The 26,006-nt window shown below is 38.8% G+C and overlaps 1 protein-coding gene and 1 long non-coding RNA gene across 2 annotated transcripts; both read right to left on the reverse strand.

Annotated features, from left to right (window-relative positions):
• Positions 1–14,800: 14,800 nt before the first annotated feature.
• LOC145049296 (uncharacterized) lies at positions 14,801–15,741 on the reverse strand. Its single transcript, XR_013683260.1, has 3 exons — positions 15,356–15,741; positions 14,944–15,267; positions 14,801–14,864 (listed from the first exon to the last, which is right to left on the reverse strand). It is a non-coding gene; the product is annotated as an uncharacterized LOC145049296 (long non-coding RNA).
• A 36-nt stretch (positions 15,742–15,777) lies between these two features.
• LOC145049367 (zinc finger BED domain-containing protein RICESLEEPER 2-like) lies at positions 15,778–17,135 on the reverse strand. The gene is made up of 3 exons (XM_078997786.1): positions 16,898–17,135; positions 15,868–16,665; positions 15,778–15,818 (listed from the first exon to the last, which is right to left on the reverse strand). The coding sequence occupies exons 1-3, from the start codon at positions 17,133–17,135 to the stop codon at positions 15,778–15,780; spliced, it is 1,077 nt and encodes a 358-aa protein (XP_078853912.1).
• Between the last annotated feature and the right edge of the window lie 8,871 nt (positions 17,136–26,006).

The following is a 26,006-nucleotide window of genomic DNA, read 5'->3' on the forward strand; positions in this document are numbered from 1 at the left end:
CCAATATCAAAACATATATCACTTAGCTTAACTGATCTCCAAAAGTCAACTAAGTCAACTCTGGTCAAAGTCAAAGTCTTGTCAAAGTCAACCTTCCAGGTCAACCCTACTCGCCGAGTTTATTAACTCATAATCCTTTCATTCACGACTCGACTCGCCGAGTCAGCCCCTGACTCGTCGAGTCTACCAATTTCCGAGTCCTGACCTGACCAACTCACTGAGTCCCCACTCGACTCACTGATCGGAGTCTTAACTCGAAGGGTTTGGGGTTTCGCGACTTGATTCGCCGAGTCCAAGAATAGACTCGCCGAGTCCAAGGCAATCTTCATCAGACTCGTCGAGTTGTTCTTCCAACTCGCCGAGTTCCTGCCCAACTTCATCCAACTCGCCGAGTCCACCCAGGTGACTCGCCGAGTCGCTCCAGTTCTTAATCCATTCAGTGGCTTTTCGAGCCATGCAGGGGCTCCAAATCATAGATCCATACTTCCAAAGCTCAATCGTTACGTAAAGTTGCAAACTTTACGTATAACTAAAGAGATTTAGGCTCAAAACACTCTACGACTAGGTTTTAGGACAAAAGGGCTTCACCATCTACTCAATATCTGATGCTTTATGGTTTTCTAGGCCAGAATACACTTAGATCTGAAGTAGCAACCTTAGATTTGGGCTCCAACTCGAAATGACTCAAGGACATGGCAATAAAGCCCCAAAACTCATAACCAAGACAGATCTAGATGCAAAGGATTCCAAGAACTTGTTTATTACCTCCAAAAGCTCTGAAATGCCTTCCCAATCCCGGATCTATAGCCCCTTCTCGCACCTCCAAGATCCTCCTTCCTTCTCCAAGCTTTAAAACACTCTTCAAGGCAAGAATTAGCCAAAAAACGTATATGGTGGCTAGGGTTTGGTGTTATAGGTTAGAGAGGCAGTAAAGGAACCCTAAGGAAGAGAATGAGACGTTTAAATAGACTCCAAGTCCCGGATTTAGGGTTTTCCTCATTCAGACCAGACTCGCCGAGTCCCTTTTTCTGACTCGCCGAGTCGGTTACTTAATTGATCCCCCAGATCCCGCTCCGACTCGTCGAGTTCCTCCCTGGACTCGACGAGTTGACCCTTTGACTTAGGTTTTCTTTCCTTTCTTGACCTTTATGATTTTGGGTGTTACACAAGAACTTACAAAAGGAGCTAAAAACACTTAGAAACCCAACAAAGATTGTAATCTCCTTAAACTCTAGTGTAACACCGTAAATTTCAAGCAAAATTTTCATTTAAAATCACTTTAATCTCATTAACACAATCACAAAAATCCACGAAAATATCAAGTTATCAAAAGCACATGTTCATAAATTGTTTAAAACACAATCCAGGATCCTCGAAAACATATTTCCAGCTCGTGTGTGTACAATCAAGTCGGTGGCTTTCCGTGATCTTGAGAAGTACCTGAAACACATAACACATAACACAGTAAACACGAAGCTTAGTGAATTCCCCAAAATACCAATATCTCATTATGTCACACCCCCAAACCGGAACGGCGGAAACGTTCAGGGGCGGAGGACGTCATGTACAGTATCACAACAATTGTATAATAGGAATAAAAGCAAACACAACCATTACATTGATAAGGTAAAGTATTTACATCTGTTCAATACATAGTTTGTATGACATCAAAATGTATAACAAAAGTATAAAGGACGAGACTCTAAAGGCTCTGTCTTCTCAAAATCTGCGGGTGTACCTGTCTTATCGGTTCCCTAAGAATACAAGTGATTTTGAAAGTGTATCATGTAACGCCCGTAGATCAGGGCTAGTCAATTTAGAGACGATAAGCATCAAAAATGACTTTTTGATGGAAGATTATTTAGAAGGATTAATCTTAACCAAGTTGTAGTATATGTCACAAGGTTTCCGTGCATATAAAGAACGCCAAAATCCGAGTTATAACGAAGAAGTTATGACCTGTCGAAGTTTCACGACAGAACCGGCACGACCCAGCGCGATGTAAATAGTGCACTTAAGGTAGATAGATATTTATCCTTAGTGATCTAAAAAAGAGTTGAAGATTTATTCGATAGTAGTCCAACGATAAAAAGACAGACGAAAACGGAGTTCAGATGAAGGAGTTATGAATTTCGAACGGAGTTTTCCAGTCCTGACCTACTAAAGATAATATATAACTAATATACTTATAATATATTAAAAATAAAGTCAAAATTAGCCAATGGAGTCTAAACGAGAGTTGTATATCATAATCTCACCTTTGCATCGATATAAAGAACGTCGAAAATGGAGTTCGTATGCGAAAGTTATGAATTTCTGAAGTTCGGGGCGCGAAACCCCAAAACTGTCAGAGCCCACGACGTGGAACAAGGTTGCCACGACGTGGCAAGTGTCCTGACACCTCCGGGAGGCCAGATGCAACTTGGGATGACGCATGCAGTGACGACCAAGCCCACGACGTGGAACAAGGTTGTCACGACGTGGCAAGGGCCAAATTTGCCCTATAAATAGATTTGAAGGGCCAGCCGTTTAGGGTTGCCAATTTCTTCTCTTCTCTCTCCCGTTTTGCATCGTTTTGCGTGCCAGAAATACCCCGAAGCCACGGTATTATTCTCTATCCCCGAGGCAAGTCCCGAGATCCCGAAGATCCCGAGAAGTGCGGTTCCCGAGCCGATGCTTTGCCCGCGAGAAGTTCGATTTTTGTGGAGATCTTCCAGATCTGCTGTGGATTACTACTTCTGCAAGTCGTAGTGCTGTCCGATCATCTTCTGATCAAGTGAGTGTATACTACCTTTCATAAACATGATAATAATACAAGTATGGTTTGAGTGTATTAAGTATATTGTTGTTTATATGCGCGAGTGTGTAGTTACTTTCTTCTAACACATAAATATGAAGTATTTGCTATGAAATACGTGCTATGTGTTTATATGTTATTTGTCTATTTGAGATGGGCATGGAATTTGGAGTTTTATACAGGTGTTAAATGATTTAAACTGTGTAAGTATTTATATCTACAAAATTGTTGGGTAGAACATGGGTAGATGGGATAGTTGGTGACTATGGAGTTAGCGCCTGCTGTTAGATAAACCTTGGTGACTATGGAGTTAGCGCCTGCTGTTAGATAAACCTTGGTGACTATGGAGTTAGCGCCTGCTGTTAGATAAACCTTGGTGACTATGGAGTTAGTGCCTGCTGTTAGATAAACCTTGGTGACTATGGAGTTAGCGCCTATTATTAGATAAACCTTGGTGACTATGGAGTTAGCGCCTATTGTATAAACCTTGGCGACGATGTGACTTCGTGCCTATTTGATGAACCTTGCCGACTATGGAGTTAGCGCTTGTTGAGTAAACCTTGGCGACTATGGAGTTAGCGCTTGTTAAGTGAACCTTGGTGACTATGGAGTTAGCACCTATTGAGTAAACCTTGGTGACGATGTGGCTTCGTGCCTGTTAAGTGAACCTTGGTGACTATGGAGTTAGCGCCGCTTGAGTAAACCCCGACGACTATGGAGTTAGTGTCTGGTAACTATGGATTTAGTACCTTATCTATAAACTTTGGCAGCAATGGACTTCGTGCCAATTCCTTAGGTAAATCCTTAGGAATGAATGAATGAAGGATAGTGGATTCTTAGGGTAAAACCTTAAGAAGATAATGGGGATGGGTATTTGGGTTGATTGTTTGATAATTGAATATAATAAATGTATTATTGTGGGTTGAAAACCCTATATGCTCACCAGGCTCCCAAGCCTGACCCACTCAGTTTTCTTTTCATTACAGGTAATGACACAAGAGTATAAGTCGGCGGACTTGACGAGAGATTTTGGATTATAGATCAGTAGTTGAATAACTATTGTAAGGTCTATTTTATATTGTTTATGCTTTTGGTCTGTAACGAACATGACATCCCGAGGTTTTATTATTTAATGAAAATACATTCTTTTCGAGAAATGTTTTGATAAAATGGTTATCATATTTTATTTTGGGAACAAATTCCGCAACCGTTTTCTTTAAACGATCACTCTGATTTATAAAACAAAGCATAAACAAATCGGTCTTTTCTGGCCGAGAAATTGGGGATGTCACATATCAACATTCAAGTTGGTGAGTTCATAAGTATGTTTTTGTGATGGAAAACTTGTCTTTGTACTTTGAAAATACTAGTATGTTTCTCAAGAAAATCCAATATTTTCTATAATGAATGTAAAGTAGTCATGTATGTTCCTTGTAAATGTATATTGTATTAGTACTTAGTGTTAGAAAACAACGTATTGTATCTGTATTTGTGTGTAAACCTTTGTATGTATATGTGACAGCCCAAAAAAATTTGTCTTATAAGACCAGCCAATCAATCGAGAGTCAGACTCGTTTCTGCTATCTTTTAGCATTATTAATGATCGTTTTATGAGTTCTAAGCCTAGTACACTTAAGGATTGGGTGTAGGGATATGTTATCTTCAGTTCATCGAGTTGTATTCAATCCATACACTCCTTCAAGAGGAGTGTACGGTCGTACACATGGGCGTACGGCTGTACACTTAATGTGGCCGTACACCTCCTCCTATATATAAGCCATCTGTTTATTTTTCATTTATTTCTTCAGCTTCCAAGTCAAGAACTCGAGTTCTCTCTCAACTATCATCAAACTTTCACCAAGATCTTCAAAGAAAGTAAGCATTCCTTCCATTGTTTAGTTGATTCATTGCTATATCTAGCAATGATCCATGATTTCATCCATGAAACATCTTCAAAACTCAAGAACATCAAGAGTGTACAACCGTACACCCTTGTTAAGTCCATAACCTAAGGCCTTAAACACTTGCTAGTCACTTGTTACCCCTTAGAACTCTTGAACCCTTGAACCCCTTTCAATCAAGACCTAAAAATGCATTAATCTTGGAGAGTGTACGACCGTACACACTTGGTGTGGCCGTACATACCTCAAAATCTTCCAAAATGATAGTTTTGCTCATCCTATTGTTGTGTAATGGTCACCCTAGCTTCCCCATGGATCAAACACCCTTCCTTTTGCATGTTCTCCATGAGTGTATGACCGTACACTCCATGGCCGTACACCCCTTGGTCGTACACTCCATGTTGTGGCCTTAAACCCCCTTTGATCAATCACATTTGATTGTAACACTTAGTCCAAGTGTTTCCTAATCCCGAAGGGTGTTTCCTTGCATGTTAGTTGTTTAAAACACTAATCGCATGCCTATATATTCCATTATATGTCATTTAGGACTCGTTTGTGTGTCGAGAATTCATTCGTGGAACTTCTCATCCTTACATGAATCTGCAGTTGAATCCCCCACATAAGGTGAGTTCATACCCCTATAATCAATCTTTTAAATGTTTTTAAATGATTTTAAGGGGGGGGGATACAAGTTGAACACAATGATAATTGTGTAAATGTTATTTTTGATAATTGTCATATTCAAAGGATTTCTTATGCTTATAAGTGATCAAAACCATTTCAAAAAAAGTCTTTTACAGTTATGTTACTTTATTGTTCATAAAACACCGTTTTTAAAGTACAATCACAACTCAGTAGATAAATGAGTCTTTTATTCCAGTCAGTATCAGTTCAAGTAAACATACTAGTAAACTATAATAAGTATAGTTTAGGGGTCCAGTACGTACTATAAAGAGAAACAGGGAGGAACATACTATACACTAGAACAAAAGGAACATACTATAACAAAAACAATATAACATTAAATGTGAGACTACTTCACGACTTAACAATTTGTTTGTTAAGTCGTGTTTTGTAACCAAAATCTCCTGGAGGGAGAGCGTTATTAGTATGGTTACAACCACATCACATTTTTTACCTTAATAATACGAATTGGTTTTAAGGTAGTCAGTACTTTAGTAGTCACTTTAAAATACTACTGTATACTTTCATTATTACAAAAGACAAACAGTACAGTCGAGTCTTAGTACTTTCACGTAGAAAGGGGCCTATAATGCTAACTTTATGATTCCTTAGAGCATATCTCAGGGATATATATTAATCGGGTCTGATAGACAGTAGAGTGTATGTTTTCCGCTTCATTTCTTGTTCCTTGTTTGGTTGTGGGCTTAGAGTAGATGCACCCAGTCTACTATCTATCCGATCTTAGTTATATATATCCCGTATACACCAAGTAATCATAAAGGGTACCAGCTATGGGTTAGGTCATAGTATACAAATTCAATACACCGATTTCTAGTACAAAAACATACTTTTCAGATATAACATGTAGTAGAGTAAACTAGAAACTTATCAGTAAAAGGGTTTAATCCATTTTATTAAATCGGTATAACTTAAAGGACCTTTAGTGGTTAATTCCATAATACCTTGGTTTATACATCAGAGTTATATATAATTAATATCTGATAGGCAGTTGGATGTGTGCTTTCCGCCTTACTTCCTGTTCCTTGTTTGGTTATGGGCTTAGGGCAGATTCACACAATTAACTATCCGTTCGATATTAGATTATATATAACTAGTATAAATTAAGTGATTATAGAAGGAACTATTGTGGTTACTATTTTTACTAAAGGAAATAAGGGTTTTTCTTAAAGAATGTTTTCATAAAATATAAAGGAACTATTATAGTTAACTCCGTGAGTACTAAGTGAATACACCCGGGTTATATAAAACGAAGACCTAACAAACAATGGGATATGTGACTTCCGCCTCATTTCTTGTTACTTTTTTGGTTGTGGGCTTAGGGCAATTCACACAACTGATTGTTTGTTTACTCTAGGTTTTATATAACTTGTATCCATTTAGTACTCATAGAAAGGATTGTAGAGTCATTTTTACTTATGTTTCATCATATCAGAAGATATAGGATCTTCTGGAGGAATAGGCGAACTTTTCTAAAAGAAGTTACAACTTACTTTACATCACTAAAATCTTATGAACTCACCAGCTTAAATGTTAATCTACTCTTTCAAAATAACTTGTATTCTCAGGAAACTAGTAGACAGGTACACGCTCTGGGATATAGAAGATGAAGTATAGTAGCTTCATGTATTGTTTTGTTATTTACTTTTGGATTCAATCTTTTGAGAATCACTACTTGTAAACACTTTAATATTAATACAATGGTTGTTTGGTACTATGATTGCTATGATATGTAGGGAGTTGATGGCGACCCAGCGTCAGGGTGAACGCTAATAGAGTCGGGTCGACTATCATTACGCTAAAGGCCAAAGTGCATACCAGATATATGATGTAGGTAAAAAGGGCAAACCAACTTTGTGCTGAAGGCCAAGGGCAAACCAGCATTATGCTGAAGGCCATTATGTGTATGCATTATATATGTAATGTGGTATAGGGTATTTTGGGAAACTCACTAAGCTTCGTGTTTATCTAGTTGTTTACAAATATTTTTCAGGTACTTCATTAACTTGTAAGAAGGGCAAGGTTCGATTGTACACATGTGTCACAACTAGGAATTCTGATGCTTTATAAACACTTAACAAGGATAACATTGTAACTAAAACATGAAAGCATGTATGATGCTTATTCAATGACAACAAAATTTAATCAAACAACCTGTACAAACACTCAAATAGTCAACGAAAGATAGGAAACCCTAGAAATCTCGGTTTAAGTCCAATATGGACTAGGATTTCATTATTGGGCCTAAAGGACCAATAAGCTTCCAATTTGACTTTTTTGGGATTAGAAATCTTAAATGGGCTCTAACTGGACCCACTTTCATGAGACTTAACCTTTTTGGGCCTTATAAGCCTAAAATGGATTAGTTTATCTTTAATGGGCCTTATTGTGCCATAACAAATCCAATTAGCTTTAATGGACTCAAATCCATTCTCTTATACAAAAATTGGGTCGTGAGCTACCCTAAGGGCCTAATGGGCCGAGAAATACTCTTTGGGCCTTAAAATATCGAAATGAGGCAAATAATGGCCCAAACTAAGCAACTCTTATTTTCTAGCCCATGTTTTCGGCCCAAGCATAAAACAAAAATATAATAATAAAAAGAAAGGATGAAATGAGGGTTGACATTTATGGTGCCACCTCATAAATGTACATAGGATATCCATGCACCATTCTTATGTATCCATGCAAGTCAACTCATCTCACTCTCTCCCCTCTCATTTTCTATCTTCGGTCGAGACCACAAACCCCCACCACCCTCTTCAATCTTCTCCCCAAACTCTCTCAAATTTTACAAGAACATTTTCTCACTTCCATCACATTTTTGAGATTTGCTTAGGTTTCAAGAGGATCTTCACAAGATAATCATCATTCTTGGTAAGCCTTTACACATTCAAGTTTCATAACTCCATCTTCATGATAGATCACTCTTTTAAACAAAGTGTTTGGTGATCATACTCCTAGAAATCTTATTGAGTTCGAGATCTACTCAAAGGAGTTGCTAGGGCGAAAAATCACTTCATCTTTCCACATATTCTTCAAAAAACAAATCCACAAATTCAATGTGAGTTCATACCCCTCTATTTCCGGTTTCACATGTTTTATGGGGGAGAATACAAGTAAAATGTGTAGATCTATGTGTATTTGTATGTTATGTGTGATTTCTTGTGTTTATGTGGTAAATATGTGCCAAAAATGAAAGATATTTTGAGATCTATAGTTCAAGGAGGAAAAATATGTGATCTAGGATGTATTACACTTAACAAGTTAAGAGAAACTACCATATAAGGTTTATAATAAGCATGCTACAACATAAAACTCATTATTGGACTATTTTTGTCAAATAAACAAAAGTTTGGGAAAAAGTTGTCATTTACGGTTTTTACAAGGATCAAAAAGGTCAAAACATTCAAAATAGAAGTTTTTATAAACACCATGCCTTTTAAAGGAATAAAAATGTAAATTTTCACCTAATGGGCTAAAATTTTAGGCTTTTCGGCCCATAGGCCCAAATTTGCGAAAAATATGGTTTTAACAGGGCTGAAATGGTAAATTTCTCAAAATAGTGGGTAGAAAAGTGAATAAATCTATTTCAGGGGTTAAAATGACCCTATTTGCCAAAAAGGATTAAAAATGTAAAGTTTTTGGATTTTGGGTCAAATTTGTAAAAGTTGCGAAAAGTTTGGATTATAAATGAAAATCTTTTTACTAAAGGGGCTGAAGCTGCCAAAAAGTAAACATTGGGCTGAAAACATTATTTAAATAAGTCTTTGGGCCAAAATGTCAAGAAAAATAGTTTAAGGACCTAAAATGTCATTTTTTATAAAAATGGACTAAAATTGTCATTTTTATTAAAGAAGGGCTGAATAGGTCAAACCAATATTTTTGAGTCAGTTATTTTATTATTAAGATATTTGGGTCAAAATTACCAAATTATAACTTATGAATTTAGGATGAAAAATATACATATATTTTCATAAATTTAAATATCGTTATAAAACAATCGACAAACTTTGTGCCCTTGCGATTCAATAATTGTTCAAACATAATTCCTTACATTTATACTATACAAAACAAGTAAACATTCAAATTGTTGGGCTTGAAAGATTCTAATCATGCTTATTGGGCCTTCGTGACTCATTAACAAGACTTTTGGGCCTAACATAAATAATACATGTTTATTGGGCCTCCTGTGACCCAATTACATGCTTAAGGGACCCTCAATGACTTTTACATGCTATTGGGCCTCAGTGGCCCATTAGCATTGCTAGTAAGGTCCAAATAAATCATATGCGAAATAGGCCAACGCGTCCTTCGTATACTCGACAACCTTAAATAACAAACGTGATTAGTAGGATCTCGTGGTCCTCTTCTCCTCGTCTGTTAGACTTACCTTCTATTCAAGTAAACAAAAATCAGGTCATTAATCAAGGTTAATCAAATTCATTTGGATTAAGTGAGTAATAACGGGCAACACCAATAAGTGTCGGTCGTAGTCTGTAGTTATAATCAAAGTCTCCTGGAGGGAGAGCGAGAGTTTGTGTATAGATCTATTCGGGGGTGACTCCCCCACACCTAAGATGTTCGCTACAGTTAGATTCGACCAGTCTAGGATGACAAAATCTTAAGATTAGGGATGAGCATAGGCGGGTACCCGCCTCATTTGGCGAGAACCGGAACCGGCGGTTCCTAGAAAGTTAGAACCGGAACCGGAACCACTCTAGGCAGTTCTTAAATGTTTGGAACCAGTCCCGGAACCGGCGGTTCCGGTTCCGGGAGCGGGTAACCCGGTCGGATTAATTTTGTTAATTTTTTTCGACAAAAGCGAAATTTAGTTCGATACAAATCAAATCAATTTGGACCAAAGACGAACAAAATCAGACCAATATATTCTAAATTGGTCTAAGTAACACACATTCATATGAAATTATATATATATATATATATATATATATATATATATATATATATATATATATATATATATATATATATATATATATATGTATATATAAAATGGTTCCGGCGGGTACCCAGCGGGTAGCGGTTCCGAAAAAACAAGAATCAGAACCGGAACCGCTTAAAGCGGTTCCGGTTCCAAAACCGGCAGTTCCGGTTCCAAAAGCGGGTACCCGGTTCCAATGCTCATCCCTACTTAAGATCAATTCCGGCGTTCACTAGAATGCCCAGACAGAAGAACTAGTCATTATCATGTATGGTTATAACGACTCACATAAAAATCCAATACCATCTAAGTAACCAGGGGGAAATCATATTCATTCGATGCGACGATACAATAATACAAAACGATCATATTGTTTTATCGGAAAACATCGGGTTTTCCGGGGAAATCCACATTATTCACTTGTACTTTCAATAACTATAATGAAAAACTTCTCATTTATACACGATTTGAAATCATTTATGCATATACCTATGGATCATCACACTTTTTGTATAAACAATTACTGTTTCAAAAAATATCGGATTTTCTGGTTTTTATAAACTACACAAAACATTTTCATATCAAACCTGCTTATGAACTCATCAACATTCTATATGTTGAAGTTTTCAAAATAACCTGTATTCTCAGGTAACAGATAAGCTGAAGAACAATACCAAGTGTGTTAGGATGTTATGTTTTGAAAACTCTCAAACAATTTATGCTATGGATATGTAATATTTAGACAATGTACTTGATGTGAACAAGGTCAGTTGTAATGTATTAATGCATGGTGATGATTATGTTATATTTCATGTATATTCATTGTGATGATATTTCAATTTAAGTCACGCGAGCCCTCGGACGTTTCCGCAGTCTGGTTCGGGGGTGTGACAAGTTGGTATCAAAGCTCTGTTTATAGTGAACTGGCATATCTAACCACACGTTGATATGCAACTATAAACCCAACAAGGGACTAAATAACTCTCAACAAACAAACTAAAAATATAATAGTAAACACTCTTACTTGTGAGACTTAGGAAAATGAACATAATAACCAATCGAATAAGATGATTTGAAAATCTCAACAACCCGGTTAAGCCAGGACGGTTCACAGTTGTATTAGGGGCGAATGTAGCCTGATCAACTACATTTCCTCCGGAATACAACTATCACATGCCTTGGGGAAATCGCGATGTTCGGTAAACTTAAAACATACCCCTTTGTTACCAAAAGAGAACATCAACTTAATTTATATAACAATTAAAACATCTTAGGAGTAATATTGGTTTATTTACATGCCCTCCTTGCATGTTCCTCATCACAGTCACTATGGAAGAGGAGCATCAAGGCATTCAGTTTCACCAGGCCTTGGTGGCCGACAAAATGATTGAAGACAACCCCGGGGAAGGAAAAGGAGCAGCTCATGACGTTGGACCCGACGAGTACACCGATACGGATTATGAGTTTGAGGGGATCGATGACAACACGAAGGTGGAAGGAGATGCGGACGAAGCCCCCGTCGTATTCCTTACCGACGAAACGGACCCATCCTGCCCCACCAGGAAACCCCGTGGGAGAGGATCGTTTGCTGGAAGAATAGGTTGCCACACTTCGACAGCAGTTGTTCGCCATGGAGGCACGAGCCGTGCAAGCTGAGCAAGTACGGGATGAAGTCATCAGAGAGATGACCGAGATGGCTCAGCTATTGGCACAACATTTTGGGATATGATATCGTTGCCACCATTAGGAAATTTCAGCAGGATCAGTAGTATGTGTATTGGTATTAGGTCTCTCTTATATGATCTATGCTATGTACCATCGACTCTATGTTTAAGTGATTACGCTACTCATAGAGTCGTTATGCTGCCAAACTTTGTACTCTTTATGTATGCTCTTTCGAGCAGATTTTCATGTATCAAAGTACAGATATTATTAGTGGAAAATAATATGTGTTCTATCATAACATTGTTATCTGCTATGTGCTATATTGTATGTCAATATGTGAAACTACTTAAGTACATGCTATACACCTAGTTATAGGACCACAAACTCACAAAAATTTTAGGCACTCAACATCTTCCCGTTCCATGACAGAAGGATGCCTCAACGACCCACCCGTGGAAACCTCGAGCTGACACCACCAGAAATCAACTCAGTTGCATTTCAAACAGTTGTATCTGCTGCAGTCACGGCGGCAATGGCGCAGATCTACAATGAGAACAATGGTGGAGGCAACGGGCAAGGGGCTGGAAGCTCAAACAACGGAATAAACCAGGGGCATGCCAAGACATGCTCCTATAAAGATTTCACCAACACCAAGCCACGAACCTTTAATGGCACAGGGGGAATGATAACCCTAAAGAGATGGATTGAAAAGGTGGAGTCGGTGTTCGAGATATGTGAATGCCCCAAAGAGGTGAAAGTGAAGTTTGCAACATGCACCTTTGTTGATCAAGCTCTCACATGGTGGAATGGACATGTGGAGGCCATGACTCTTCCTGTATCCAATGACATGCCGTGGGCGGAATTGAAAGAAATGTTGATGGTCGAGTACTGCCCGCGTGGCGAAATTTAGAAAATGGTGCAAGAGTTATGGAATCTCACCGTGTGAAACTCCGACATCGATGCTTACATATCAAGGTTTAGCGAACTGTCTCTATTGTGCCCTGGCATGATTACTTCGGAAGGAAAGAAAATCGAATGATTCATATGGGGGTTAACCTCCTCAGTTCAAGGAAATGTGATATCTGCAAATCCTGAAACCTTTGACAGTGCCAAGAGGTTAGCCAAGAAGTTGTACGGCCACAAAAACAAGAAGGGCGAGAAGTCAAGGGAAACCGAAGGCAAGAAGGAGAGTGACAACAAGAAAGGAAAGAATAACAAGAGAAAGGGACGACAGGGCTTAGAGTCATCAAAGAAACAACAAACAACGACAGTTCATGCAGTAACCACCAAGTTCCCTCCATACCACATGCTCCAGTCTCATCTACCCCAAGTGCCCCTAAGTAGTACTCCGGGAATCTCCCATAGTGCAACAAGTGTAATCTCCATCACAATGGTGAATGCAGGGAGATGCATTGTACCGGTTGCAACCGAAAGGGTCACACGAAAAAATACTGCAGGATCTATCCTCCTCAAAACCAACAGCAGGGAAACAACAACAACAGCTGCAACTACAACAACAACAACACCAACAACAGCGGTAACAACGCTGGGGCAAGACACACCTGTTATGGATATGGAAAGATTGGGAATTTCCGTCGAAACTGCCGCAATGTCAACAACCCTGGGAATGGAGGAGTAGGGAGAGTGTTGACCATGGGTCAAGGAGAAGCGGTTCGGGATCGCGTTGTTGTCACTGGTACGTTTCTCCTAAACCACACATATGCATGCATCCTATTTTATACCGGGGCAGAGCGAAGCTTTGTGAGTAATAAATTCAAACACTTGCTAAAACAACAACCCCAGAAGCTTAATGAAACCTTTACGGTGGAAATGGCTAATGGGAAAACAGAATCAACTGGGGACATCTACGTAGGATGTACCCTGACCTTAAATTAGGGGTGTTCACGGGGCGGTTCGGCTCGGATACTAATAAAATTGTGAACCGTGATCACGGGACAGGTACTTTACTTGCACTAAACGTAACTGAACCGTATTATACAAAAACCCGAACCAAACCGAACCGTATGAAGGCGAGTAACCACGGTTCGGTTCACGGTTACCCAGTAAATCAGTAAATATAAAAAAAACAAAATTAATAAAAAAATGCTACATTCAAGTGAATTGTAAAATATCCATTCAAAACAAAGTCATCCAAAACAAACAATTCAACAAGAGATTTTAAAATGTTTAACACTAGTTTGATAACACAAAAAACAACCATAATCCCTTCAAAAAAAAAAAAAAAAAAAAAAAAACAGCAGCAAATCATCTTAAAATCATCACCAAACCTACAAAAAAAAGAAACAACATTTAGTACAAATAGCAAATATATATATATATATATATATATATATATATATATATATATATATATATATATATATATATATATATATGATAGTACAAAGACTGCACTAAATAACACAAAATAGTACCAAAAAACTACACAAAACAACATCAAAAAACAGCACAAAACAACACCAAAAAATTGCACAAAACAATGTTAAAAAACTGCAAAAAAAAAACACCAAAAAACTGCACAAAACAGCGTTAATAAACTGCAAAAAACAATACCAAAAAACTGCACAAAACAACATTAAAAAACTGCAAAAAACAACACCAAAAACTACACAAAACAGCTTTAAAAAACTGCACAAAGCTGTTCAAAAACCACACAAAACAACTACCAAATGTATAGAAAACAACAACAAAATCTATAAAATAAACTTCACAAAAACTGAATATAAACTACACTGTAAAGAACAAAAAAACAGTTAAATCCAAAATTTTACCATCTTAAAACTTTAATCATCCACAGTAAGGGCGAATATAGCTTGAGGCAAGTCTTTCACTTCTGAAACAACAAAAATTATACATTAGATTTAATAAAACATGAAGCTATAAAACTAAAAAAAAAAAAAACAAAGTCATACCGACTTCATAATTTTCAAGAGCTTCAAAACTTTCCTCAATATCAATGGGAACGTTTTTGGACCTAAGCCAATTTTGACAACATATCAATGCTTCCACCGTTTTGGGGGTCAATGAACTACGAAATGCGTCAAGAACACGTCCCTCGGTACTAAATGAAGATTCAGAGGCTATAGTTGAGACGGGAATTGCCAAAACATCCCTAGCAATTGCCGCGATGACCGGAAACCTTGCTTGATTTTTCTTCCACCAACCAAGTAAATCGAACTTGTTGTCCAAAGACTCACATTGCTCACCCAAATACCAATCCAACTCACACTTTGCAGCTATAATTATCAAAAAATATTACAATAAAAAAAATCAATTATGTAAGTATAAATAACAAAAATAAAAGAAAGACAACTTGTAAATTACCTGTACCACTTGAGTTCTTTTCCAACAATCTTTTATATTGGTTGTTCAAGAAAGTTGTCGGATCATCATCAACGTCAATAACAATTTCTTCTTCAACATTTTCGGAACTACTTGTCGGATTTTCATTAATAACTCCAACTTCATGTGAGTAATGAGCATACAAATCTCGCAATACTTTCTCTACTTGATCACACAATTATTTGGCTTTTTCTTCATCATAAGTTTGGCTAATAATAAAGGAAACATAACCTAACTTGTATCGTGGATCAAGAATTGGAGCAATAAATAAAAACACATTTATGTTCGATGAATTGCTCCAATACTTATCATATTTCTCCTTCATTTTAGCAACCATCTTTTTAAAACCATCATCACTTGTTATCATCTTTTTTTTTTTTTTTTTTTTTTTTTTTTTTTTTTTATCATTGCTCCAATTCCAAAGACTTCATGAAAGTAATTGTTGCTAGTTACATACAAAGAGCCAGAAATACGCAAAGTAGATGTATAAAAACCTCTCAAGAAAGGTAACATACACCTAACATGCTCCCAATCCTCTTCATTGGGCAACCCCTTCAATGATAAAATCTCGGACATGTACTTACTATCTTGCTCCTCCAATAAATCAAAAGCATCTTGAAGCTTGATGGCACTTTCTAGCATTAAGTATGTTGAATTCCACCTTGTTTCAACATCTAGAGAAACAAGGCTTTTACTCTCAATTTTCATTTTCTCAACACATCCCTTAAAGCGTTGAAGCCTAGCTGGAGAAGACCTCACATATTTCACAGCTGATCGAATTCGGGCAATACTTGTGTCAACATCTTTTAAACCTTCTTTGACAACAAGACTTAAGATGTGGGCACAACATCTCATATGCAAATGTTGACTATCTAACACACTATGCTTCCATGCATTCAATCTTCTTTTTAGGTATCGAATACAAAGGTCATTTGAACTAACATTGTCAACTGTAATTGAGAAAACCTTGTCAATTCCCCAATCAAGTAAGTTCTTTTCCACATATTTTCCAATTATCTCACTAGAATAACCAGAAACAAGACAGAAGTTTATTATTCTTTTGTGAATGGTCCAATCTTTATCAATAAAATGAGTTGTCAAACACATGTAACTAAGATTTTGCCTAGAAGTCCACAAATCAGTTGTTGAAGAAACTCTTTGTCTGTTCTTAGCAAAATACTTCTTCAACTTTTCTGCTTCTGACTTGTATATCTCCAAACAATCATTAGCAATAGTGGTTCTTGAAGGGATTTGAAATTGTGGTTGCAACATGTTCACAAGGTCACGAAACCCTTCAGTTCGACAGTTTTGAAAGGTAATTCGTCAATAATGATCATTCTAGCACACAAATATCTACACTTGGTTTGGTCAAATTTCCAAAGGACAAATGTAGATATGCTTTCTCCATTTTCTTGTATAGAAGCTTGGTTTTGAAACATCAAAAGTTTTTTTTTTTGTCGACGTTATCAGGGTTCTTAGTGCAACGTGTTGTATGATTCCGCATAGAACTAGTTACATTCTTACTAGGACAATGCAATCGTCTAGCACAATGATTACAAACAGAGTAATTAGGATCATCGGGATCTCTAGTAAAATGTCGCCATGCTTCAGAAGTATCTGCTTTTTGCTTTCTCTTTTCGGTCTTTTTCCCTTCATCCACTTTCTTGGCAGTTTCTGTTGTAGGTGAAGGATTAACACTTGCATTTGAACTTCCAGATTGTTGTGTTGGTAAAGAATCAACATCAACCTCCATTTTAGCCATTTTTTTGAAAATCAGAAAAAAAAACTATTTTTCGTTGGAGTTCAAATATAGACATAACTCAGATACCATACATGCATACATTGATACAACAGTAAACAAATAGTATTTTATTAGAAATTATGTTGTAAATGCTACAATCTAGTTTTACATTTGCAGACCAACATCAAATAAATACAAGTGTGCAGAAGGTAGTCCTTTACTGTAATTTTTTTCCTTTTATTCTCTCAACAGAACAGATTTGTACGGACAAACTAGTCAACTACTTACCATAGTGAGCTTGTATTAGAGCATTCTTAACTTATATATGATCTAAATGTGTGTAAAATGAAGTTCATTACAAGTCATTCCATATCAATATTCAACATTAAATCCATGAATATTAAACAATAAATCATAGCTTTGACTTAAGGATTTTGAAGGTTTTTCGTTTGTGAAATAAAATTAAACAGAAGGGGTAATGTCAAAAAGACGAGAAGTGATGCAGGTTGCAGGTACGAACAAATTGACGAACAAAAAATGAGAAATCAAACAAAGTAAAGGGAATACCTAATTACCGAGTACCAAATAGTGGAGATGGAGAGAACGATGTGTCGATCTGACGATTTCGCTGTATGCCAAGCCTGTAGTCGTCGTGAAGATGTGAATTGCTACTGCGCCTTCTCGACTCGCGACTCTCGAGCACCTATAACAATGTTGCTAAATGCCGACTTGTTGATGAGAGAAATGGTGGGATTTTTGCCACTGGCGAGACGAAAACGAATGGTGCGACAGTAGCCGATGATCGATGATCAAGTGATTGTTTCCGGTTGCTCAATTCCCGTTTGCTTGAATTGTTTCCCTAAGCGAAAGAATGAGTACAGTCAACTAGTCGAGTGCCATTTGGGCCATTTGGAATGGGCTGTAACAACTTTTTAATTAAATTCTATAGTCTTTTATTATATTACATAATAGAAAAAATATATATACATATAAATAATATAATACGGTTCGGTTCGGGTATCCGCAGATATCTGAATATCCAAACCGAAACCGACTCGTATATACCCGGTTTTTTCAGTTTTGGATCGACCGGATCGGTTCGGTTTTTCGGTTTTTCGGTTTTGCGGTTTTTTTGCACACCCCTACCTTAAATCACCACGTCTTTCAAATAAAATTTATGCCTGTAACTATTAGGAGTTTTGATGTGATTATCAGCATGGACTGGTTAATCCCCCACCATGCTGAAATTTTGTGTCACGAGAAGGCCATTCGCCTTCACCTCCCTAATCACGAAACCCTAATTATATACGGAGACAAGCCCAGTACAAACCTTCATCTGATCTCGTGTATTAAGGCACAAAAGTATCTACAAAAGAAGGACTTCACGTTTCTGGCTCACATAGTGGATAAGTCCAAGGAAGAGGTCAATATTCGAGACATCCCAGTGGCTTTCAATTTCCCGGATGTTTTTCCTAAAGATCTCCTGGGGATACCCCCAGAAAGACAAGCGAGTTACGAATTGACCTTGTGTTGGGAGCTACACCCATTGCCAAATCACCCTATAGGTTGGCTCCTGCGGAGATGCAAGAACTGTCAAGCAAACTTAGCGAACTCTTGAGCAAAGGATTCATCCGGTCTAGTTTCTCACCCTGGGGAGCTCCGGTCCTCTTTGTTAAGAAAAAGGACGGATACTTTAGGATGTGTATTGACTACAGAGAACTAAATAAGCTCACTATCAAAAATCGCTACCCACTTGCCTTTCTAAAACTCTTTTCTTTTCAAGTTTCATTTTGCTTTTCTAAAACTCTTTCATTTTGAAAAATTTATACCACTTCCTTAGTTTGAGTTTAGACACACTCGGGAGTGCGCCTGAATCCCTCAAACCAAGGCTCTGATACCAACTTGTAACGTCCCAAAATACGACCCAAAAATTTCTTTTAAAACATTACTAAAATCATATCTATAAAAACCGTATCATAAGTCATAACAAAATTTCTGAGTATTAATTCAAAACATAATCTTATTATCAGAGTAAAACATTCACAGGCTAACTGACTATGGTGTGTGCACTGCAACCTCTCCGAGCTCCTCCTCTGAAAACTGAGTACCTGAAACCAAAACTAAAACCGTAAGCACGAAGCTTAGTGATCTCCCCCAAACTACCACATACCATACAATAACATATAACACATACTGGGCCTTGCCCACTGCATCGGACCGAAGTCTGGAAACTGCATCGGACCAAAGTCTGGAACTAACCAGGGCCTTGCCCTCTGCATCGGACCGAAGTCCGGAAACTGCATCAGACCGAGGTCCGAAACTGACTGGGACCTTGTCCCCTACATGGGACCGAAGTCCGGAACTAACTACATCAAACCGAAATCCGGAACTGACTAGGACCTTGTCCCCTGCATCAGACTGAAGTCCGGAACTAACTGCATCGGACTGAAATCCGGAATTGACTGGGACCTTGTCCCCTGCATCGGACCGAAGTCTGGAACTAACTACATCGGACTGAAATCCAGAACTGACTGGGACCTTGTCCCCTGCATCGGACCGAAGTCTGGAACTAACTGCATCGGACCGAAATCCAGAACTGACTGGGACCTTGTCCCCTGTATCGTACCGAAGTCCGAAAACTGACTGAACATAACATAGCATAGCATAAACATATCAACTAGCATGAACACATAAACTGCATACTGCATCGGGTCGTAGCTCGGAACACATAACACATAAATCCTATCTGAGCCACGAAGGCATCAAACATACTAACTACTGCATCAGACCGAAGTCTAGAAACTACTGCTAGCTAAACGGGCCGGCATTGTGGCCTTAGACCCGTTCCTACTGGGAGGAAACTCACCTGAACTGTTGAGCTCTGCTGATAACCCTCTAGCTGCTAACCGACAACCCTCTGAGGCGCTGCTCCTCTAGCTCTCCGAGCTACCAATAACAATATAACACTTAGTCTGACAGTCCTCCAAAAGTCAACTAAGTGAACTCTTGACAACGTCAAAATCCTGTTCAAAGTCAACCTTCCAGGTCAACCCTACTCGCTGAGTCTGCCTTCTGACTCGCCGAGTTTATACGCTCATAATCCTTTCATTCGCGACTCGACTCGCCGAGTCAGCCCCTGACTTGCCGAGTCTACCGATTTCCGAGTCCTGTCCTGTCCAACTCACTGAGTCCCCACTCAACTCACTGATCCTAGTCTTAACTCGAAGGGTTTGGGGTTTTGCGACTTGACTCGCCGAGTCCAAGGCAATCTTCAACAGACTCGCCGATTTGTTCTTCCAACTCGTCGAGTTCCTGCCTATCTTCATCCAACTCGCTGAGTCCACCCATGTGACTCGCCGAGTTACTATGCGATTTAAGTCTAGTATCTAGCCCGACTCGCCGAGTCCATACGTGCATTCCTATAATTTCGAGTCACAAAGCTTCTCCTTTGCTCCAAACAATAGATCTGGTCTTCTAAGACTATCTGAACACGTAAAGTTGCTAACTTTACGTGTGTCTATGATGCAATGAAGCCAAAACACTACAAATTAACTATTAAGGAGGCTAATTGGGCTAGAACAAGGTCATGGCTACCAAAAGATGTCTTTCTTGAGCTCCTGGAGCTCAAGGATGTCTAGATCTACAATATGAACCGATATAACTGCTTCATCATTACGAATTTATGGTTTTTGAGCTCAAAACCATCCATTTGGGGGCAAACTAGATCTAGAAGTACCATAGTCAAGGTGAGAGCTTTATTACCAGAAAGTGATGAGGTTGAGAAGCTAATCCTAGACCAACAAGCTTCTCCTTGGACCTCCCAACTCCTTTTCCTTCTTCTTCTTCTTCAAAGCTTGGAAATTACTTCTCCAAGGCTAGACCTTGCTCCAAGAAAAGGATATGGTGGCTAGGGTTTGGGGTTCTGGACTATAGGGCCTCAAATGAGCCCTGGGGAAGAGAATAAGGTGCTTAAACAGGGTACCAAGTCCCGGAATTAGGGTTTCCCAACCCATACCAGACTCGCCGAGTCGGTCACTTACTTTACACCCAGATCCCGCTCCGACTCGCCGAGTTCCTCCCTGGACTCGACGAGTCGACCCTCTTTAACTTATGGTTTTCCTTTCCTTTCTTGACCTTTCTGATTTCGGGTGTTACAAAGAGAGCCAAGGTAACAACTTGTTACCTCCAAAATGATGCCAAGACAGAGAAGAATCCAGATCTACAACAGTCTCTTGCTCCAAACTTCTTGAACTCCAAGCTTTTTACTCCAAATATCCCTCTTCCAAGCTAAAAAGCACACAAATATAGGGAGCAAACACGAATGAGTGTTTCTAAACTCAGGGGGGGAGTAAGAGAGGCTAAGGGGGATAAGCAGTCCTTAAATAGGGTGCAAAACCCCGAAAATTAGGGTTTCATCCTCCAGCTCCTACTCGTCAAGTCCCTTCTTGGACTCGGCGAGTAGGTCACTTAAACACGCGGACCAACCTGCTACTACTTGACGAATCAGGGCAACCAACTCGTCGAGTAGGCCTTGAAATCAAGAGGAATTCTTATATAATTAATATTTGTGAATCGGGGCGTTACACCCCTCCTTGCCACATTTGTAGTAAATCCCCGCTCGACACAATCCCTCATGACTCTTGCCGCACTTACCACAAGTGTTACCCTTCTGGCCCCTAATCCTCGTATCAGCGGGCTTAGCACGCTTCGTCGCCGCCTGCGACTGCACTGGTCTCTGGTCCTTACCCCGGGACTCCTCTTCCTATCTAGTCTGTAACTCTAGCTTAATCTCCCTGCTCCTGACATTGGTCTGAAGCTTAGGTAATGTCCTGTATGTTGAGTTCGCCACGAAATCCCGTATATCTCTCCTCAGTATGCTCAGATAGCGACTTACACGTGCCTGCTCAGTAGATACGTGTTCAGGGCAAAACAACGCCCTCTCATGAAACATCTGTGTAATCTCAGTCACTGACTCCGTCTTCTGCTTGAGAGACAGAAACTCCTGTGTCAAACGCTCCCTCTTTACTGGAGGAACATACTCATCTTAAAACAGTCGTGTGAACCTCTCCCACGTCACTACAATATGGTCTGCAGGAGTAAAATTGGCAGTCACAAACTTCCACCAGTCCTTCTCCCACAGGCGAAGCTAGTTCAGGGCAAACCGAACTCCTAAGTGATCCGGATATGGACATGTGTAAAAGCACCCTTCAATGTCAGAGATCCATCTCATGGTGGTAATCGGATCATGTGTCCCATCGAACTTTGGTGGCTTCGTGTTGCTGAACTCCCGTAGCAACAACGAGTCATTTCTATGTGGCCTGGCAGCGGAGACAACTGCGGTTGCTGCAACAACAGCAACCTCGGTAACAACAACGTACCACTCATCAAATGTCTCGATCATGGTGGTCTTGATAGACCCAAACATCTCTAGAATCGTCTCTCGTATGGTTGCGGCCACCTCATCATGGATCATCCTGCGAATCTCATCATCACTAGCCCCATTGCTCCCTGGGTTGTAGCGTGTACCCACCATGATGTCTCTGAAACACAACATAAAATCATCAGAGACTCACTCGAGTATACTTACACTCGATCACTCGCCCTTACTTGCTCCTTAGCATCCTAAAGATTCTTACTTTGACTGTCTACGGATCCGGTGCTTTCAGTAGTACGAGCCTAATACTACCTTCCACATGAGTCTGTAGTCACCTCAAGTCCTCTTCCTAGGGCTACCAACTCGTCGAGTCCTTCTCTCAAAATAAATAAATAATTAAATTAAATGCGTAACAGGGATCCAAGCATTACAGAAATGGTGGGTTTTTTTGATCTAGTTGCAGGTTTGAGGCGACAGTCTCCCATGGTGGAATGAGGACAGGGAAAAGAGAGTAAGTCGATAAGAATGGTCATAGATCTAGGTTGGAGTCGGACCTTGGAGATGATTGCAATGATTGTATTTTGAATCTACGTATTATTGGAGTTGGAAGTTAGGAGTCGAGATAGTGGGATGAAGTAAGGAAAAAGAGAACTCCAACCACCACGCTCTGATGACGCTCTGACATTTCTTGCATCATTACACAAAGACGATGGTTTAAGATGGGAATTCTTTTCAAGATTGAAGGATTATATATATATATATATATATATATATATATATATATATATATATATATATATATATATATAGAGAGAGAGAGAGAGAGAGAGAGAGAGAGAGAGAGAGAGAGAGAGAGAGAGAGAGAGAGAGAGAGAGAGAGAGAGAGAGAGAGGGGGGGGGGAGTGAGTCATATATTTATTCCTAATAAATCTTTGAATTAAACAAAAATATAATAAGAAAATATAACATGAGGGCAAATTAGTGTTTTGAATTTGGAGGTAGACAAATACCGCAAGCGAACTTGTTGAAAAGGTCATTCCATCCAATTTTTATAGTGTTTGGACATTTTTCCTAAAAAATGCATACTAGAAGGATCAGTTTTGTCTAATTAAAATAAAACAATACACACTCGGTCTTCTTTACCCCATCATGATCCATAAGACCATAACCCCTTTTCTTGACCCGCTTAGAAGAAGTAGGACTAGGTTTCTACCAAATACGAAATCATATTCCTAGGTATATCTTAGGATTCCACTAAAACAAAACAAAATAACCTCATAAGACGTAAAAGAAGATAATTCAGATCAAATTACCAAGATATTTCCTTATTGCCACCGACGCAATCCTGCAGGTTTATGTTTCCTTATATGAATCTTCATTAGCTTGTCGTGGAAGTCACGTGAATAAGGAAACCACCGAGAGGATTTTGAATCTCAGCAATATATACATATATGATCACAGTTACAACTGAAACTTTAACCTAACCTATAATCGAGATCAGCCATGACTAATTTGTTGGACATAGCTTTGTATTTGGTCGAAGCCTTGGTCTGTATAGCTGCCTTGGTACTGTTTGCTGGTTGTACCAAGTTGTGCTATCAATGTTATGGCCTCGTCATCCAAGATATTGAAACCGGAAGAATACCACCAACCCGAACGCCAACAGCCACCCATGTCCCACACCATCATGTGTTGGCGATACAACAAGCAAACCTTGATCGACAAGCAGGGACTCAACCTAATGGGTATCTTGGTAAAATTACGCAGGAGCAAATATACGACAGTAGTAAATGCAAGAACGATGACTGTGTGATATGTCTTGAGGATTTCAAGAAGAAGGAGAAAATCCAACTTTTAGTGTCCTGCCAACATTCGTTCCATGGCCATTGCATCAACAAGTGGTTGTTGGTTAATGGAAGTTGCCCTATATGTCGAGAAGCCATTAGATCTTGAATAAATGTCGAACTGTTTTTCTTTTTTTGAATTTTTTTTGTTCAAGAGTGCTTTGATTGATGGTATTCTAAGATTCATGGGTATTGTCAGATTATCTCAGAAACTACAATGAGTATTACTCTTACCTATACTCCAAATAGTTTTGCCTAGATATCTATGTATGTTTTACAAATATATGGTAATGGTATATAGTTTGTGCTTAATTAATTGCCGTTCTTTTAGTTGACTAAACTTATATCACTGTGGTTTCAGATGACTTCAATATAACCTTCAAATATTTGTCACGTACCAATAGAGGTGCACCCGGCCTAAAAAAGTCCGGTCAGCTCAAATATGAATGGCTTTGTGGTACTTGTTGAATTGTAAATGGATAATCATGATGTAATGAAAAATGTTGACTTAATTATGATCAGTTTATTTGTATTTACAATTGTTGAATTTGGATATGTAATATCACTAGAAGAAATGTGGGCAATAGCGGCGACGCCTTTAGCGGCAACGCACTGCATTAGCGGCGACATATGATTGACGCAATCATATGTCGCCGCTAATGCAGTGCGTTGCCGCTAAAGGCGTCGCCGCTATTGCCCACACAGTAGCGATCCGCGTGAAATAAACTATGTCCGTTCGATCAATATTCCATCCAACGATCGTAAAGGCATAAAAAAGGCGCTGACTTTTCTCTGCAAGGGTGTCGCCACTAATGTCTTCCTTGTCGCCGCTAATACCTGTGCCTCGCCACTAATACCCGTCGCCGCTATTGTTTTGCATCAGATAACACCCCCCCCCCCCCCCCCCCCTCGTTCAATCTTGTTTCGTCTGCTTCTTTCTTCTTACAATCCTCCTAGCGCTTTCCCTACCGATTTCGACCGGCCACCGCCGATTGCTGCCACACACTCGCTGCCGACCGGACCTTCATTATTGGCGACAAGTCCTTCATTGCCGGCGTCCAAGGACCAAGAGGGCATCTAGTGACACAGCTGCTTTTCTGAAAAATTGAGCAATCTAAGGTCGAATTCTTTCCCTAATTTCTATTCTTCTTCTGTTTTGATGTTAGTTTTAGCATTGATTTATATGTTTTCTAAGAGTTTGTTTGGTTAGTGATTTTAAGGGCTACCAAGACCTTCTGTGTTTCTGTATTTTAATGTTAGTTTATAGATTTTGTATCATTATATATGTTTTCTCAGATTTATGCAACCTATTGTATAATTTTTATGCAACCTATTGTATAATTGATTTGTGTTTATGTTCATTGTGATGTATTGGGATGAAAATGGAATTAGACATGGTTTGTATGATTTTGTGTTTAGATGTATATACTTTATATGAAATTGAAATTGGATTTATAGTTTGCATTTATTTTGGTTAATTATATTTGGTTAGTTACAAGAAGAAGAATGTATTTTGGTTAATTATATTTGTAGCATGAAGAAAATGATCCACAGAGGTATTATGATGAATTTCTTATCATTTTTTTTAATTATTACACTTTTAAAGTTCTATAAATGATATTTTTTATAAATGTTATATTTGTATAATGGATTTGTGCATGGAAAAAATTGTGT

Source organism: Lactuca serriola, chromosome 5 (genome assembly GCF_051521515.1).
Source record: "Lactuca serriola cultivar US96UC23 chromosome 5, Lser_US96UC23_V15, whole genome shotgun sequence".
Classification (NCBI taxonomy): Eukaryota; Viridiplantae; Streptophyta; class Magnoliopsida; order Asterales; family Asteraceae; genus Lactuca; species Lactuca serriola.

Bases quoted from the DNA above. Each gene is read 5' to 3' on its own strand.
- LOC145049367 (XM_078997786.1), bottom strand. From the start codon at position 17,135: ATGGCTAAAATGGAGGTTGATGTTGATTCTTTACCAACACAACAATCT. The intron at 16,666-16,897 runs GTAAGAATGTAA...GTCGAACTGAAG, and splicing joins TAGACGATTGCATTGTCCTA to GGTTTCGTGACCTTGTGAAC. The intron at 15,819-15,867 runs GTTTTTATACAT...GTATGTAACTAG, and splicing joins TATGTTACCTTTCTTGAGAG to CAACAATTACTTTCATGAAG.